Genomic DNA, 16,524 nt, shown 5'->3' on the forward strand with positions numbered 1-16,524 from the left:
AGCCTCCAGAGACCTAATTTCCAAAGCAAACAAGATATATTGAGGTTGGAATTTACTGAAAATTGCAATACCATTCAAGATGCACAGACTAGTTTCAGCCCTTGGAGAGAACCACAATCTCTGTTATGGATGAGCACAGAACCCGTTCAAATTCCAATGGAGCAACCACCATATTCCTGCTGCACCCCTCTCTTGCAGTTGAAACAGCCTTTCACCAAATGCTACTGTTCTATGAATGTGGATAGTCACAGAAATGACTTGGAGTTATTAGACTTCTTTCTGTATAACCAGAACCACATCATCTCTCTATTGCCACACACCCCATCTGGATAAAGAAACCTACAACACCATATATTTCTAAATGAAAGTATCTCCTATTACCCTCTCATATTTGCTTTAGTGGGTTCCTTAGTTTTTCAGAAGGTACTTTGGGTATATTGGCTACTTGCAACACCCTCCATTGGACCATAGGATGCATTCTTAAGAGGTGAACCTGAGAGTAAAGGGTGTGGATAGAGGGAAACATCTGGTATTATCTTTCCTAGATATAAATTCTGAAAAACAACATTATGCAGTAAATACAATTTAGGATAAGTGATCTGGGTAGCAGAATGTACAGCCTACCTTCTTTCACAAGGTACCAGTGGCTCTGGTAGCAGAGACTAATTTGGCTATGTAGTGAGTATCACAGTTTGCTTAAAGGCAGACTTCAGCAGTTGTCTGGTTTTCTTGAGCTACAAGCCAAGTGTGTAAAAGTGCTTGTGTTTGCTGTGTAGCCATCAAGGGGCAAACAAAGAAATCTTGTTCCTACAAGTGGAGAAGTGTGGCTCAATGGTTAGAGTGGCAGACCCTGATGCAGAGGTCTAGCCCGGGACCAGGGTTCAATTCCCCACCTCAGCGGGTCTTGGGCTCAAAAATTCCACGGACCTGATAATTCTTGCCTCGGTGCCATTCCAATCATGGAGTCCCACTCTGCAACTCTGGGCAATAGCTTGCTTAATCTCCACAACGGCCCCCACAACGCTAAGGATGCCTGGCCTCCACCTTGGGGGTGCCCAGGAGTGGACGCCTCACAGGGAAAGCCAGGATGGGTTCCACAGCGGTATTCGTACAAGTGTCTTGAGACCCTTGCGGGTGAGTAGTGCGCTATACAAGTATCAATTTACAAGGTGTTTGTATTTTCTTGAGAATATATGAAGTACATGGATTGGGCAGGGCACACACCCCTGTTTGCATTTTACCAGGACCTCTGTTGGGCAGAAACTTTTAACAGTAGCCAAAATTACTTGCTCAGCTAACATTGTCACATCATTTGCAATATTGTGAGCTGTTACTAATTCTCGCTGTCATCTTTATTGAATAAATATTTATAACAATACTACATTTTGGTGAAGCTCTGTCTTTGTTAACTCCCTTTTAGGTGAAAGGTGACCCTAAAAGCTCCTTCTGTGAACTCAATCTCCTGTTGACAGTGACTGACCTGTTCACAGCAGGCACAGCGACCACTGCTACAACTCTGCGCTTTGGGCTGCTGCACATGATTCTCTTCCCAGACATCCAAAGTAAGTGTTAATTTTTGTTTTTAAAACTGATGGTTTAGAAGGATTACATTTTTTTAATGCATATCAGGAATTCATCTCTCCTCTTGCAAAATAACAATTTGATAATTTTTTTTATATCAAAACGTAGTTAACAAAGATCTCTTTATATCGACTTGATATCACCCTACCCTCTAAATTGCCTCCCTGATGAACTATATTCAAGTGAGGCTCCTGGCTATCAAACCCCAATACCTCACAATGGGAATTTACACTATTTGCCCAATCCCTAAATTTCATATACAGTATGTTTACATATTTAATTAAACTATTACAAAACCTTCAAATTCAAGTAAAACATGTAAGACATCTGTTTATTTTATTATCTTCACTCTGTTCCCATGACCGGATGAAGCCTTGACCCCAGCAACAGATACTAAAATTAAATACAGTCACAAAAGGGTTTCACACTAGGTTTATATTCCTTGAAACCTTGAAGTTGCAATACCATTGGTTTTATCAGTAATTATTGACTCATACTAACTAAAATCTCATACATTTAACAAATCTACCCAGCCGCTGGAATGTTTCCTCGTTCATGACACTGTTAATTACATTTATCAAGACATAACTCTGGTTGTATAGCAGAATATTGACAACAACACTACCGAATGACAAGGATATGAAGACAAAAATATCTTCTAAAAAATATGGAGTGGATAAACTTTGTACATAAACTATAAAAATATTGTGGATCACAATACTGTCCAAAAAAAGATAAGAGACTGAAATCCTTAATATCATTAGTGATATCACTGACCATGTCATGAGTGATGGAATATGTGAGGTCATAATCAGTGCATTGTGGGGGCGTGAGTTATAGTTAGCTCAGCTAACTATAACTGCTGAATTTCACTGGTTTTGTACAAGTGAAATCTAAGCTTAAATATACCTTGCTATGAATGCTAATTTCTGACTATAACATCCTTGTAACTTTTGTTTTTTTCTGTGAATTTCTATGGTTTTTAAAGTAGAAGTCACGTTTGCAGAGTTATAGAGAAAGGGGGCGGGGCATCCAGCCATCTCTCATGAATTCTGCTGTGTAGGACTTACAGGAGGTGCCAAGAGGTCTTCTTGGCCCCCAAGGTCCCACAGGAGTAAAGATGACCTCATCCCCAACCAGTATTCCACCAGGTGCTGAGTTTGCAGAGTTGTGGAGAAAGAGGGCATGACCTCCAAAGACCTCTTAGCAATACTGCTGTTTGGGACTCAATGGAGATAACAGGAGGGGTTCTTGGACCCCAAGGACCTTCAGCATCCAAGGGGACTTCATCCCCCAACCATCACTGAGCCACAAGACATGTTTACAGAGTAATGGTGAAGGGTGCATGACCTCCGGCGACTTGCCAGAGTTTTTTTTCTTCTATGTTTTAATTTATATTTTCAAGGGAGGGGGCTGCATAGCCCCCATTCCCTGGACCATTTCTGACCCTGGGGACCCCATCCTTGGGTCCAGGCCTTTTTTGATGGTGAGGGGGCTGCTGGGCCCCTTTCCCCCAGGCCAATTTTGGCCCCGGGGACCCTATCCCCCGAGGCATGGGCTTTTCTTTTTGTATATAATTTATAGGGAGTGGGGACTGAGCGCTCCCCACCCTCGACTAATTTCGGTCCCGGGGACCCCATTCCCTGGGGCCCTGCCTTTTCTTTTTTTTTTAATAAAATTTAAAGGGAGAGGGCTAAGTGGCCACCCTCCTGGGCCATTTTCAGCCCCTTGGAGACCCCAACCCCTGGGGCCTGCCCCTTTGTTTTGATTCATTTTTTTTTTAAGGGAGAGGGGCCACAAGGCCACCCTCCCTGTCTGATTTCAGCCCCAGGGCCCAACTTTTCATTTAAAAAATAAAATAAAAAATTAAATAAAGGAAGGGGAGCTGCATGGACCCCTTCCAGGGCCGATTGTGGCCCTGAGGACCCCATACCCCAGGGCCTGGCCACAGCACTGGATGCCCTGGTCACACCCAGGGCCTGCCTATTTGTTATATTATTTTATTTTTAAAAAAGGTGTGATGCATGGCCCTCCTTGTGGGCCAATTTCAGCCCCGGGGACCACATCCCCCAGAACCCAGCCTGTAGTGTGTGTGCTCTGGTCCCACCCAGGGCACCCACTTTTGAAATGTTGGGGACCGTGGAGGAGCCTGAAGTTTGATGTGGTCCCTGCCCACTACCTGCCTTCTGCAGGAGGCAGTATTGCTTTGAGACCCAGAGAGCTGCTAAAATGCAGCTCCCTGTATATCACAGCAATGTGTCTGTTTCCCCGATCGCTTGACAGCGGGCAGGGAAACAGACATGCTCCGCTTACAGCAAGCAATAGCATTTTCTGCTCTCGCTTGCTGAAAGCATAACTGAGTTTGCTATGGCTTGGCAGGAGCGCTGCTCTCACCAGGACATAGCAAACTACAATGTTCCATGGGGAGGGCACCCTAGGACATTGCTTGAGCTGGCCCTTGGGGGTGGCAGTGCCCCAGGACATTGTATTTGTTATTGCAGGACCTGCCCCAGGGATGTGGTGGTCCCTGGGGTCAATACCAGCTTGGGAGAGGTGCCCCATGGCCACCCTCCCCTTTTGGCTAAATCAGCCTAGTCCTGGGAGGTGGTGATCCCCCGGGGTGTAAATGGCACCGGAAGGGGTCCATGTAGCCTCCCTCCCCTAGTATTTTATTGTTGGTCTTGGCTCGGGGGTGGTGGTCCCCAGTTGGTAAATGGCCTGGGAAGGGTGGCCACACTGCCTCCTCTTCTCCATTACTTTTAACCATCCTGGCCTCAGGGAGGTGGTGGTCCACGGGCCGATATTGGTCATGGGGAGTGGGGCTGGATGCACTCCTCCTCCATCTTTATATTTATATAAGCCCCATGACCTGGCTTACCCAAGGGCTCAACCTGAAAGAAGCACATGTTATTTTTTCAATTTTGGCATGAATTCGCAGATCCACCACTAAATCACTACAAACTTGAAGTCAAAATGTGGGGGCTCTGACTGGGTCTTTGGATGACCCCACCACCAGGACTAGGGGATCAGGGTATTCCTAACTTGACTGTGTGTTTTTTTTTTTACCTTTTTGTTTGGGATTCGGCTGAGCCCCAAAATGGCTGCCAACACTTCCTGGTTGAAGTGTTGGTGCCAATCAGATCTCAGCATGAGATCTGTTTGAATCACGAGGGCTCCGCACCTCTGGATGTACCCATTTTTTTCCCTTTAATATCTCAACAACGTCTGAACAGATTCACACCAGATCACAAAAGCACTCTTTCTGGACCAATATCTACCCTTCTGCAAAATTTGGTGTAATTATGTTCAGCAATTTAGACTGTAGTCATGTCTAAAATCTCTATGGAAAATAACATTGGAAACACACATGTTTTGATCAACCCATTTTCTTGGCCCCTGCTTGACAAATCACTCTGAATCTTTCCGTGCACTAGACATACTGCACTACTTTGTTGGGATTCGGCTGAGCCCCAAAATGGCTGCCAACACTTCCTGGTTGAAGTGTTGGTGCCAATCAGATCTCAGCATCAGATCTGTTTGAATCACGAGGGCTCCGCACCTCTGGATGTACCCATTTTTTTCCCTTTAATATCTCAACAACGTCTGAACAGATTCACACCAGATCACAAAAGCACTCTTTCCCTGACCAATATCTACCCTTCTGCAAAATTTGGTGTAATTATGTTCAGCAATTTAGACTGTAGTCATGTCTAAAATCTCTATGGAAAATAACATTGGAAACACACATGTTTTGATCAACCCATTTTCTTGGCCCCTGCTTGACAAATCACTCTGAATCTTTCCATGCACTAGACATACTGCACTACTTTTTTGGGGAGCAGTTCATGGGGTTTTATCAAACGGTGCCAAAGTTATAAGCATGTCAAAAATGCTTTTCCTATGGAAACTAGGAGTGTCATTACGATGGCGGACAGGCTGCCTGTGGCGCGTTCACCACCATCGTGAGGCCGTTTCCTGCCCATCATATTATGATGGCGGGCGATACCGTGGCAGTCGGAAACGCCGACCGCTACTTATCCGATGAGCTGCATGAGCCCGCCAATGCTGTGGGGGCCCTCAGCATGTAATGCATGCCGGCGGTGCCTAGCAGGCACCGCCAGTCAGAATATAATGCTGACTGCTGGTGGGGATGGCCTTTGAGGGACTGTTGCGGGCCTCCCTTGTGCAGGGGCAGTTGGTTATTGCACTTCATTTCCCTGCACATTGTGGCAGGCATCGTGTGGTGCCTGCCACGTAGTGCAGGGCAAAGCAAAACCTGCCTTTTTTCCATTGCAGCAGGTGCTGCAGCCAGCAGGCACCATGGTGGCGGCTGCATTGTAATAGCATATGTGGGACCGCCGCCTTATAGCTGGGTGGTCCCCAGCTCTGGGACGAGGGTGGACAGACAGAAGTCCGTTTGCCATCATAATCACGCCCTAGGTCCTAACTATACCTACTTACTGGGGGCTGTGAAATGGAATGCAATTTAAAACATGCTACAATGAGAAAACTCCATTAATGATTTTACTATGTTCCAAGAGCATTCTGGAGTGGAATATGACCAGAAGACTACACACCTGCTAGGTAGTCTGTCATTCGTCTATATAAAGTATGTATGAAATGAAAGGAAAGGAAATACCAGCATTTGTAAAGCGTACAACTACCTCCGGAGAGGTGTCCCGGCACTGGGGTCCATTGGGAAGATTAAGCAAGCTATCGCCCAGAGTCCCAAGGTGCTGGGCTAACCTGCCGCTGGCGAACGAACCGTGAGCCCCCGTCCTGTGATTAAGGCCCACGAGCAGAGCTAAATCGGATTTGGAGCTTTGTGCCACATGTCAAGTCTATGGATTAAAAGCACTGAAAACTATATATAAATAAATAAATAAATATATATATATATATATATATATATATATTCCAAAAAATGCCCCCAGTTCAGAGACGCCACTCCACAGCAGATGGTTCACTGAACTTTTATTAATAAAAACCGGCACAATAATTCCGATTAATTCACAAGCCCTGACGCGTTTCAAAGCCACTGCTTCTTCCTCATAGGGCAAAGGTCAGGCAGGCACGGAAAAACCACAACTTAAATTTCCGCTTTATGTATGCACTCTCCAGTGAGTGACATACTGCTTCTTCCTCATAGGGCGGAAATTTAAGTTGTGGTTTTTCCGTGCCTGCCTGACCTTTGCCCTATGAGGAAGAAGCAGTGGCTTTGAAACGCGTCAGGGCTTGTGAATTAATCGGAATTATCATGCCGGTTTTTATGAATAAAAGTTCAGTGAACCATCTGCTGTGGAGTGGCGTCTCTGAACTGGGGGCATTTTTTGGAACATGTGATGCGCGGCAGGTCCAGCCGCGGGAGATTGCACCACCTGTGGAAATATGATGCAGGACTGAATGGCTGTAAGTAAAGCCTGTTATCAGCATGGCGGATTTGAAATTGAAAATCGGACAATCCTTCTGAGGCCCACCGGAGGGCTTGAAAGTATGAAAAGTGTAATTAAAGGAAATTAACTGGCAAGTAAAAACAGAGCCCACCAATGGGTTACAATTGAACTACAACTCCCAGTATGTCACTCACTGGAGAGTGCATACATAAAGCGGAAATTTAAGTTGTGGTTTTTCCGTGCCTGCCTGACCTTTGCCCTATGAGGAAGAAGCAGTGGCTTTGAAACGCGTCAGGGCTTGTGAATGAATCGGAATTATTGTGCCGGTTTTTATGAATAAAAGTTCAGTGAACCATCTGCTGTTGAGTGGCGTCTCTGAACTGGGGGCATTTTTTGGAACATATATATATATATATATATATATATATATATATATATATATATTCACTGAAAAAACCATAGGTTTCACACATGTTATAGTTAGTGGAAATTTTACTGATAAAAAACCAATGAAATTCCCCCGTTATAGTTACTGTAGGCAACTATAACTCACGCGACCGCAATCCTCTGCTGATGCTAATACTGTATTTAGACACTTATTTGCCCATGTCTTCTTCCATTAAATTTTAGCTATACATATATTACAAATATTTTTTTTTCATAAAGACACATATGTCATCAGCAGAGGATTACGGTCGCGTGAGTTATAGTTGCCTACAGTAACTATAACGGGGGAATTTCATTGGTTTTTTATCAGTAAAATTTCCACTAACTATAACATGTGTGAAACCTATGGTTTTTTCAGTGAATTTGCAAGGTTTTTTAAATGCTAATTCCTAACTATAACGTGTGTGAAACCTATGGTTTTTTCAGTGAATATATATATATATATATATGCACGGTTTTTATCAACTTTAATAAGCCCTGTACATTTGGTGGCCTTCGGCCACCAAAAGCACAGGGGGTGGGGTCAATGTGGATAGTGTTTTTTTTATTTCAATTTTATAATTTCATGTTGCCAAAATTTAGTTTTTTTTACCTATTAATAAGCCCTGTACATTTGGTGGCCTTCGGCCACCAAAAGCACAGGGGGTGGGGTAAGTGTGGATAGTGTTTTTTTTATTTTTATTTTTTTACCGTACGCTTACGGTAAGCGTACGGTAAGCGTACCCCGCGAAATTGCCGAAAAAAAAATAAAACCGTTTTTGCTCTTGGGGGATGTTTGTGGACTCCCTCAACATGACTATGTGGGAGGGAGTTGTCAAAACAGCCCCGTAACATGTTTTTGGCCATCATGTTTGATAAACAACACTCAGTGCGAGAGACAAAATGGCGGCCGCCGCTTCCTGGTTTCGGCCGATTCGAATGTTTACTAAGATCTAAGAGCCAATCAGAATCGCGCTCGCGCACGCCACCGTACGCTTACCGTAAGCGTACGGTAAGCGTACCGTAAGCGGGCTCAGATATATATATTGATTTAAAGGCTATTTTCTCAGAATCTACTGAACAGATTTACACCAAACCTACAAAAGGCACTTCCTTGACCTGAGGACTACCTCTCTGCCAAATTTTGAGTAATTCTGTTCAGCCGTTCGGGCTGTAGCTCGTTCTAAAGGTCCTATGGAAAAATGCATGGGAAAAACGCGTTTTGGGACCCCCCTTTTATCTCAGCCCCCGCTTGACGGATCCCCCCGAGACTTTCAGGGTAGGAGCGGAGCGTAGCGCCCCACCTATTTTGAGAAATTCGCGAGGATTCGTCGACCTGCGCCAAAGTTATTCAAAATAGAATGTTGAGGTTTTCCTATGGAAACGTGGTCCTAACTATAACTACCTACTGGCGACCGCCAGTAGGTAATATATATATATATATATATATATATATATATATATATATATATATATATATATACATATATATTACCTACTGGCGGTCGCCAGTAGGTAGTTATAGTTAGGACCCCTTTTCCATAGGAAATCCGCAACATTCTATTTTGAATAACTTTGGCGCCGGTCGACGAATCCTCGCGAATTTCTCAAAATAGGTGGGGCGCTACGCTCCGCTCCTACCCTGAAAGTCTCGGGGGGATTCGTCAAGCGGGGGCTGAGATAAAAGGGGGGTCCCAAAACGCGTTTTTCCCATGCATTTTTCCATAGGACCTTTAGACAGGGCTACAGCCCGAACGGCTGAACAGAATTACTTGAAATTTGGCAGAGAGGTAGTCCCTAGGTCAAGGAAGTGCCTTTTGTAGGTTTGGTGTAAATCTGTTCAGTAGATTCTGAGAAAATAGCCTTTAAATCAATATATATATCTGAGCCAGCTTACGGTGCGCTTACGGTACGCTTACCGTACGCGTACGGTGGCGTGCGCGAGCGCAATTCTGATTGGCTCTTCGATCTTAGTAAACATTCGAATCGGCCGAAACCCGGAAGCGGCGGCCGCCATTTTCTCTCTCGCACTGAGAGTTAGCTTGTAAAATAAAGTCTAAAATCATATAACGGGGATGTTTAGACAACTCCCACACACATAGCCATGATGAGGGAGTCCCCCAAGACCCCCCAAGTGCAAAAATGCAATTTTTTTTTTTTCGCTAATTTTGCCGATTACGCTTACCGTACGCGTACGGTAAAAAAATGGAAATAAAAAAAACACTATCCACACTCACCCCACCCCCTGCGCTTTTGGTGGCTGTAGGCCACCAAATGTACAGGGTTTTCCGATAGGTGTTAAAAAAAACACTATCCACACTCACCCCACCCCCTGTGCTTTTGGTGGCCCAAGGCCACCAAATGTACAGGGCTTATTGAATCTGACAAAAACTAAATATTGTGAACAAAAATTAATAAAAGAAAAAATTATCCACACTCTCTCCACCCCGTGTGCAAATGGTGCATGGCTTATAAAAATTATGAAAAATTAAAATATTACCGTGCACGGAACGAACTGCGTTAAGTGGGCGCGCACGCCACGAAAGGCGTAAAGTAACTTAGCATTTAAAAAACCGTACAAATTCACTGAAAAAACCATAGGTTTCACACACGTTATAGTTAGGAATTAGCATTTAAAAAACCTTGCAAATTCACTGAAAAAACCATAGGTTTCACACATGTTATAGTTAGCGGAAATTTTACTGATAAAAAACCAGTGAAATTCCCCCGTTATAGTTAGTGCTGGCAACTATAACTCACGCGACCGCAATCTTCTGCTGATGACATATGTGTCTTTATGAAAAAAAAATATTTGTAATATATGTATAGCTAAAAATGTATGGAAGAAGACATGGGCAAATAAGTGTCTAAATACAGTATTAGCATCAGCAGAAGATTGCGGTCGCGTGAGTTATAGTTGCCAGCACTAACTATAACGGGGGAATTTCACTGGTTTTTTATCAGTAAAATTTCCGCTAACTATAACATGTGTGAAACCTATGGTTTTTTCAGTGAATATATATATATATAAAATCTACAATTAAGCAATAAAAAAATACTGTCATAATATTAGTAAGAACTAATGTTGATAATTTTGTGCACTATGCGAATGGTGAAAACAAATGTTGTTTGACCCGTGACCAAGGAGTGGCTGCTCCGAAATGCATCAGGCGTTTTTCTCTACATGAAATAAATGTATCTACGCTTAAAGGAATTGGGCACAGCATTGGTATGTACACACAAAACTAAGGATATATATATAATCAATAATTAGGCAATAAAAAAATTACTGTAATAATATTAGTAAAAACTAAAAATAATTCATTAAAAGTTGTACACAAACAAAAACATATATCACAATTAAGGCTCCCAGTGTTCCGATTTTACTGATTTTTACAGATAAATACAGACCGAAAACAATGTATTTCCTGTCTGTATTTATTTTAAAGAGTGGAAAAATACTGAAAATTGTGCTTCTAAAGAGTAACTTTCCATACTGTCTGTTGTGAATTCCAAGACAACAGATGAGCAGATAGACAGCATGGGGAGTTAAAAACAGGTTAAGATATCTTTAAATACAGACATATGGTAAAATGTATTTTTAATAAATTGCTAATATTTACAAGTGGGTGTAGTGTTTTGCTATATTTGGTTTCTGAATTTGCTAAAATGTGAACGGGCATCAAAGTATGACTGCATGTTTATCAGGTAAATAAATGTGGAAATTGACCATTTTGGACTCTACTTATTCATAAACCACAAAATAAATGTGGATAAATCCTAATAAGATGGCCAAGAAATAAATATGGATAAGTGCAGATGAAAATGTTAAAAAAAAAAATACCATAACATCTGGAGCCCTAATCACAATAATTAAATACATGAATTGTATGTCAAAATTCAAAAATCCTTTTTAAGAAACATAATATAATCATTAAAAAATCTATAATTAAAATTAAACAAAATTGCAGAAAAGGGTAATGTAACTCCATTTTAAGAAAAGAAGAAAATTGTTACATTTTGGAGGGCTTAGATTTACTTTTTCCACTTCAACATTAGGAAAAGCTGGGAAAGTGTTGGACTTTAGAGGGGTTTGATTTACTATTCTCACTCCAATGTCTGCAACCGGAGGGAAAGTGTTGGACCTTGGAGGGGTTAGATTTCCTATTCCCACCCCAAACTATGCATCAGTAGGAAAAGTGTTGGCTGGGATAGATTTACTATTCCCACTCCAATGTAAGCAAAATAAGTGTTGGACTTTGGAGGGATTAGATTTATTTTATCAACTTCAGTCTACACAACAGTAGGGAAAGTGTTGGACTTTAAAGGGGTTATTTTTACTATTCCCACTCTGATGTAAGCAATATCAGGTAAAGTATTGGACTTCAGGGGTTAGATTTACTATTCCCACTCTAAACGATAGTAGGGAAAGTGTTGGACTTAGGAGTGGTTACATTCACTATTCCCATTCCAATCTACATAGCAGTTGGGAGAGAGTTGAACTTTGGAGAGGTTCGATGTACTATTACCACTCCAACATAAGCAAAACATGAACATTGTTAGGATTAGGAAGAGTTATTTGTGCCATTTTAATTTCAAATTGTGTTTAATAAAATATTTAAATAAGCAACATACAAAAAGTATGATATATAAATAAACTAAGGGGTCCATTAGGATAACGGGTGGATCGCCACCGCCCGTATGGTGGTGGCGATCCGCGCGCCAAAAACCTCCGCACCCTTAGGATTTCCCCTCCGCCACATTACCATGGTGGGGGGGACCCCGGCGAACGGGAAGACCGTCTGCCGGTAGGCAATCTGCCCGATTGCCTACCAGGCGGAAAAGCATTTTATATGGTGGCGGTGTCTGGTAGACAGCGCCATCCATATTATTATGCAGGCGGGGACCTGCCTTTCCGTGGCGGCATCGCTGCCACGGAAAGGCAGGCGTTTTTTGCCATTGGGGCCCATAGCGGGCCCCCAGGGATCCTGGGGGGGTGGGGGGTGCACATGGGGGGTACCTAAGGCACCCCCTGCAGTTCCATGCACAACATGGCAGGCACTGCACGGTGCCTGCCATGTTGTGCATGGAAGTGCACGACATGCCTTCTTGGCATTGTGGCGGGCGGTGCTTTCTGCACCGCCCGCCGCAATGTTAACAATGCGGGATGCGCCCGCCAGTGTGGCGGGCGCATCCTAATTGTAACTGAGGGACCACCGCATGCATTGCGGGCGGTCCCATTTCCTGGGGCTATGACGGGCGGACAAAGTCTGCCCACCATGCTAATGGTGCCCTTAATGTCAATGAATAAAGATTTAGCAATGGAAAATTTATTTGAAAATTTAAAACCAAAATAAATACATTTTGAATGAATACTCTTTTCTTTATACTTCTCCAAATTAACCACACATTCACCCAAAGGCATATCAAAATAATAAACATAATAATATTACCATAGTAATTAGTTAAAACTAATACTTATGAAACCAATAATTAATATAAATCATGAAACCATTTTTGCAGAAAAGTTACTTTAGTGATTAAAATATAAAAAAAGTATACATACACAACCATAACATATATAGAAATATTTAAAATATTATTTCACCAATAAAACAATTTACATAATTAATTAGCAAATATATATTTAATTAAAAAAAATATATAATGAAAAAGTTAATCTAAATTACTTCCCACCCTTTCTATCTAAAAACCCTACAACCTGCTACAGCATACTAGGAACAATATCTCAATTGGAAATCACAAACTGCACATAAATAATTTAAATAACAATTAATTAATTAATTTGCATTTTGTTTTTAAATACTCTTTTTATTGATGAACACCACAAACAGCACAGCAATGCCTTCAAGTCTCGGCATATCTTCAGTTATACAATCAATATGAATGAATAATCAACACATAGACAACATACTGACTCCTTAGTCTGACAATTCTTCTATAGCGGTAAATGTTTCATGCATTTCGACCCCTCTACATCGCAATTCCACTGGAGACAGGCAAATCTCTCCTCTATATGTATTCCATGCTGCCCATTTACGATCCCATTTTTTGGGGCATCCTCTGTATTTGAATATATCTTTTTCAGCTATCATGGCTCTATCCATATCAACATTCCAGTCTCTAATTCGTGGCGCCTCCCCTGACCCCCAATTCTATGCAATGTTGCGTTTGGCAATGGCCCACCCTAGTTTTCTCGGTCTGATTAAAGTCAGTGGCGTCCCATATATTTAGCTGGCATAGTTGCGGGGTAGCTGTTAGTTTCTTCCCCCAGCCCTCTCAAGTTGCTTGGCAATTCCGTTCCATGATGGCTGGATGACTGGACATGCCCAGATCATATGGAAGAAGGTCCCCTCTTGTTGACATTGCCTAAGGCAAAGGGTATCAGCACGCCTGCCCATCCTGCCCAGGATTCCTGCTGTTAGGTAGACACGATGCAGGACTTTGAGCTGGACTAACCGGAATCTCATGGGGATGGCCACCTCTCTGGGGGAGGCCAAGGCGTTTCGCCAATATTCCTTCTCGAGCTCGCCCAGGTCCGGTCCCCGGTGTTGCCGCAGGCGTGCTAAATAATCTGGGCAGTTATTAATCAATTTTTGATATGTAAGGGATATGGCCTTTTTAGGCATGGGGTCTAATATCAACCTATCCTCGAGTGGGGAAGCCTCAGGAAGTGGGTCGCCCCCCGGTATAACTGCTCTGAGTGCATGACTGATCTGCAAGTATCGGAATGTTTCGGCTTGTGAGAGGTCGTATTTTTTTGGGAGGTCAGCAAAGGTAGCCAGCCCCTTAGAGTTCCACATGTCCTCAACCGTAGAAATACCAATGAGATCCCACTTATCGAACCCAGGGCAGGTGCCCAATCAACCCAGTTCCTAACGTTCCCAAAGTGGGGTCGCACATGTGACCCTATTTTGCCAACCCATCTGTTTGTTTACCTTGTGCCAGACTTCTATGGTGCGTGCTGTCGGTCCAGGAAGGCCTAATTTTTTGGGGTTCGTATAGACTGCTCTATTGTACCCTCCTTATAGTGGTCTCCCCACTCCCTGTGTGCCCAACAGTTAATTGCAACTATCTGCTTGGTAGTATGACTTGATATCGGGTAATGCAATTCCCCTGTCATACCATGCCGCAGAAAGCTTTTGTTTTGCAATTCCTGGCGCCCGACCGTCCCATAGCAAAGTGCGCACAGCACAATCAATACTGGAGAAATATGCATCAGGAACCCTATCTGGGTTATTTTACAATATATAGAGAAAATGTGGCAGCGCTAGCACCTTAAAAAGGGCTACCCAACCCAGTAGGGTCAGAGGGAAGAACGCCAGTGTTTGACGTCTGCGCAAAAGCGCATCAGGGGCCCAAGTAGGTTTTCTTCATAAAATCGAGCTGAGTCCTTAGTGATAAAAATGCCTAGATACAGGAAACCCCTTCATGGAACAGGGATCTTGTATTCCAGCGGCTTACGCAGTGGAGGGCCCTGCAAAGAAAATATTTGTGATTTAGACCAATTTAATGTATATCCTGAGTGGTCGCCAAATGTTCAGAAAATGTGGAGGATACGGAGGAGGGGAGAGCCGATAGAAATGCAGCAAGTTTTGATCCAGAAGTGGGGTTTCCATGCGGGGGTAAGTGGTACATCTATCATGAGGCTAAAATCCTCCACCAACTACCAACGTGCCAAGTGGTAACTCAAGGATGAGCTTACTAAGATCGTGGAGTGTGGTGTGTTGCATCGTGGGGGGAACATAAACCAAGAGTACATTGATTGTTCTGCCTTCCCAGGAACCGGACACAGCAGCAAATCTGCCTTGATCAACGGTCCAGGTTTTCTGAACAATATATGGGCAATTTTTCTGCAGGAGCACTCCTGTCCCGCGGGAGCCTGAACTGAACCCAGCATGCGCGACCATTTGATAACCCCATCTACCAAGTGCCTTACAAGTGTTTCCTATCAGATGGGTTTCTTGTAAAAAGGCCAGGTCTGGCGCCTGTCTCTTAAGGTATTGAAGGAATATTCCTCGCTTGAGTTTATCCCCCAACCCGTTCACGTTCCACGTTCAGAAATTAAAATCTGCATTTGATCCCATTAGTGTCTAGACCTCCATGAATCGTGTGTGTCAGCATCAGGATGATACGTGATTGCGTGTCCTTCAATAGGTGGTACAGCCCTCCGGTTCGAGAGTCATGCGGCTGGAGCAGTCCTATGCTACTGTGGCCTTACTGTGTGGTATTAGAACTACAAACTAAACTGTCCCCCCCTCCCATAACTCCCACCACCCCCCTCCCTGCCTCCCTGCATAACGGAGTCTAGCGACCCGCTTCCCTAACCTTGCAGAGTGCCCATCACCCTCCCAAAACTGAATTGGGGAAACGTAGGCCCGACCCACTCCACCCATCCCCTCCTTTGTAAACATACATATTAACGAAACATTTCAACAGGAACCATTAGATATAATAAAGTATACTCATTGCAGTCCCAGAGAGCGAGTTCTTAGATCTGAACTTGAGTCAAAGTCCATCTCTAGCCGTTACAGGGTCTCAGTGAATTTCGGCTTGATGGCTGGTCCATGCCAAATACCCGTCCTGTCTCTACCGCCATGCATTATCACAGCCCTATTAAACCATCCAACGATTGTCCGGCGGATGAGTCTGATTAAAGGCCTCTTGGCTGCTTGAGGGTATTTTCACGCTAATTTGCAGTTTTAATTACAAATTAAATACTCAATTAAAAATAAAATGATTGAAAATTAAAAACTAATCATTTATAATTCATATTAATTCCCACTCTATTTCCCTACAGTCCTAACATCTTGCTACTACATTTTAAATTACTGCTGGCATTTCTAAAAATGTAAATTACAAACTAAAAATTACAAACTGTATTTAAAAAAAGTAAAGAATTATATTAATAATACTACTGCTTAAAATTAATAAGTACAAATACATATTGAATTTAAAAAAAACAATATTCACTACAACCTTATCATAGTCGTAGTTAATCTTTATTCGGTTTCAAGTTTTAAAACCATAAAAGCACATGTATAAAATACAATAAAAACAGTACTTTCAGGGCGTCATGGCTTGGACGGCCAACATGGCAGAC

At 42.9% G+C, this 16,524-nt stretch overlaps 1 protein-coding gene across 1 annotated transcript in view; it reads left to right on the top strand.

Annotated features, from left to right (window-relative positions):
* The window catches only part of LOC146833563 (cytochrome P450 2D15-like), a 489,075-nt gene that overhangs the window by 352,766 nt on the left and 119,785 nt on the right, over nt 1-16,524 (top strand). The window contains exon 6 of the mRNA XM_085601418.1: nt 1,421-1,562. Coding sequence (XP_085457544.1) covers nt 1,421-1,562 — 142 coding nt within the window. The remainder of the gene's footprint in view (nt 1-1,420; nt 1,563-16,524) is intronic.

This window comes from Triturus cristatus, chromosome 4_2 (genome assembly GCF_964204655.1).
Source record: "Triturus cristatus chromosome 4_2, aTriCri1.1, whole genome shotgun sequence".
Lineage (NCBI taxonomy): Eukaryota > Metazoa > Chordata > Amphibia > Caudata > Salamandridae > Triturus > Triturus cristatus.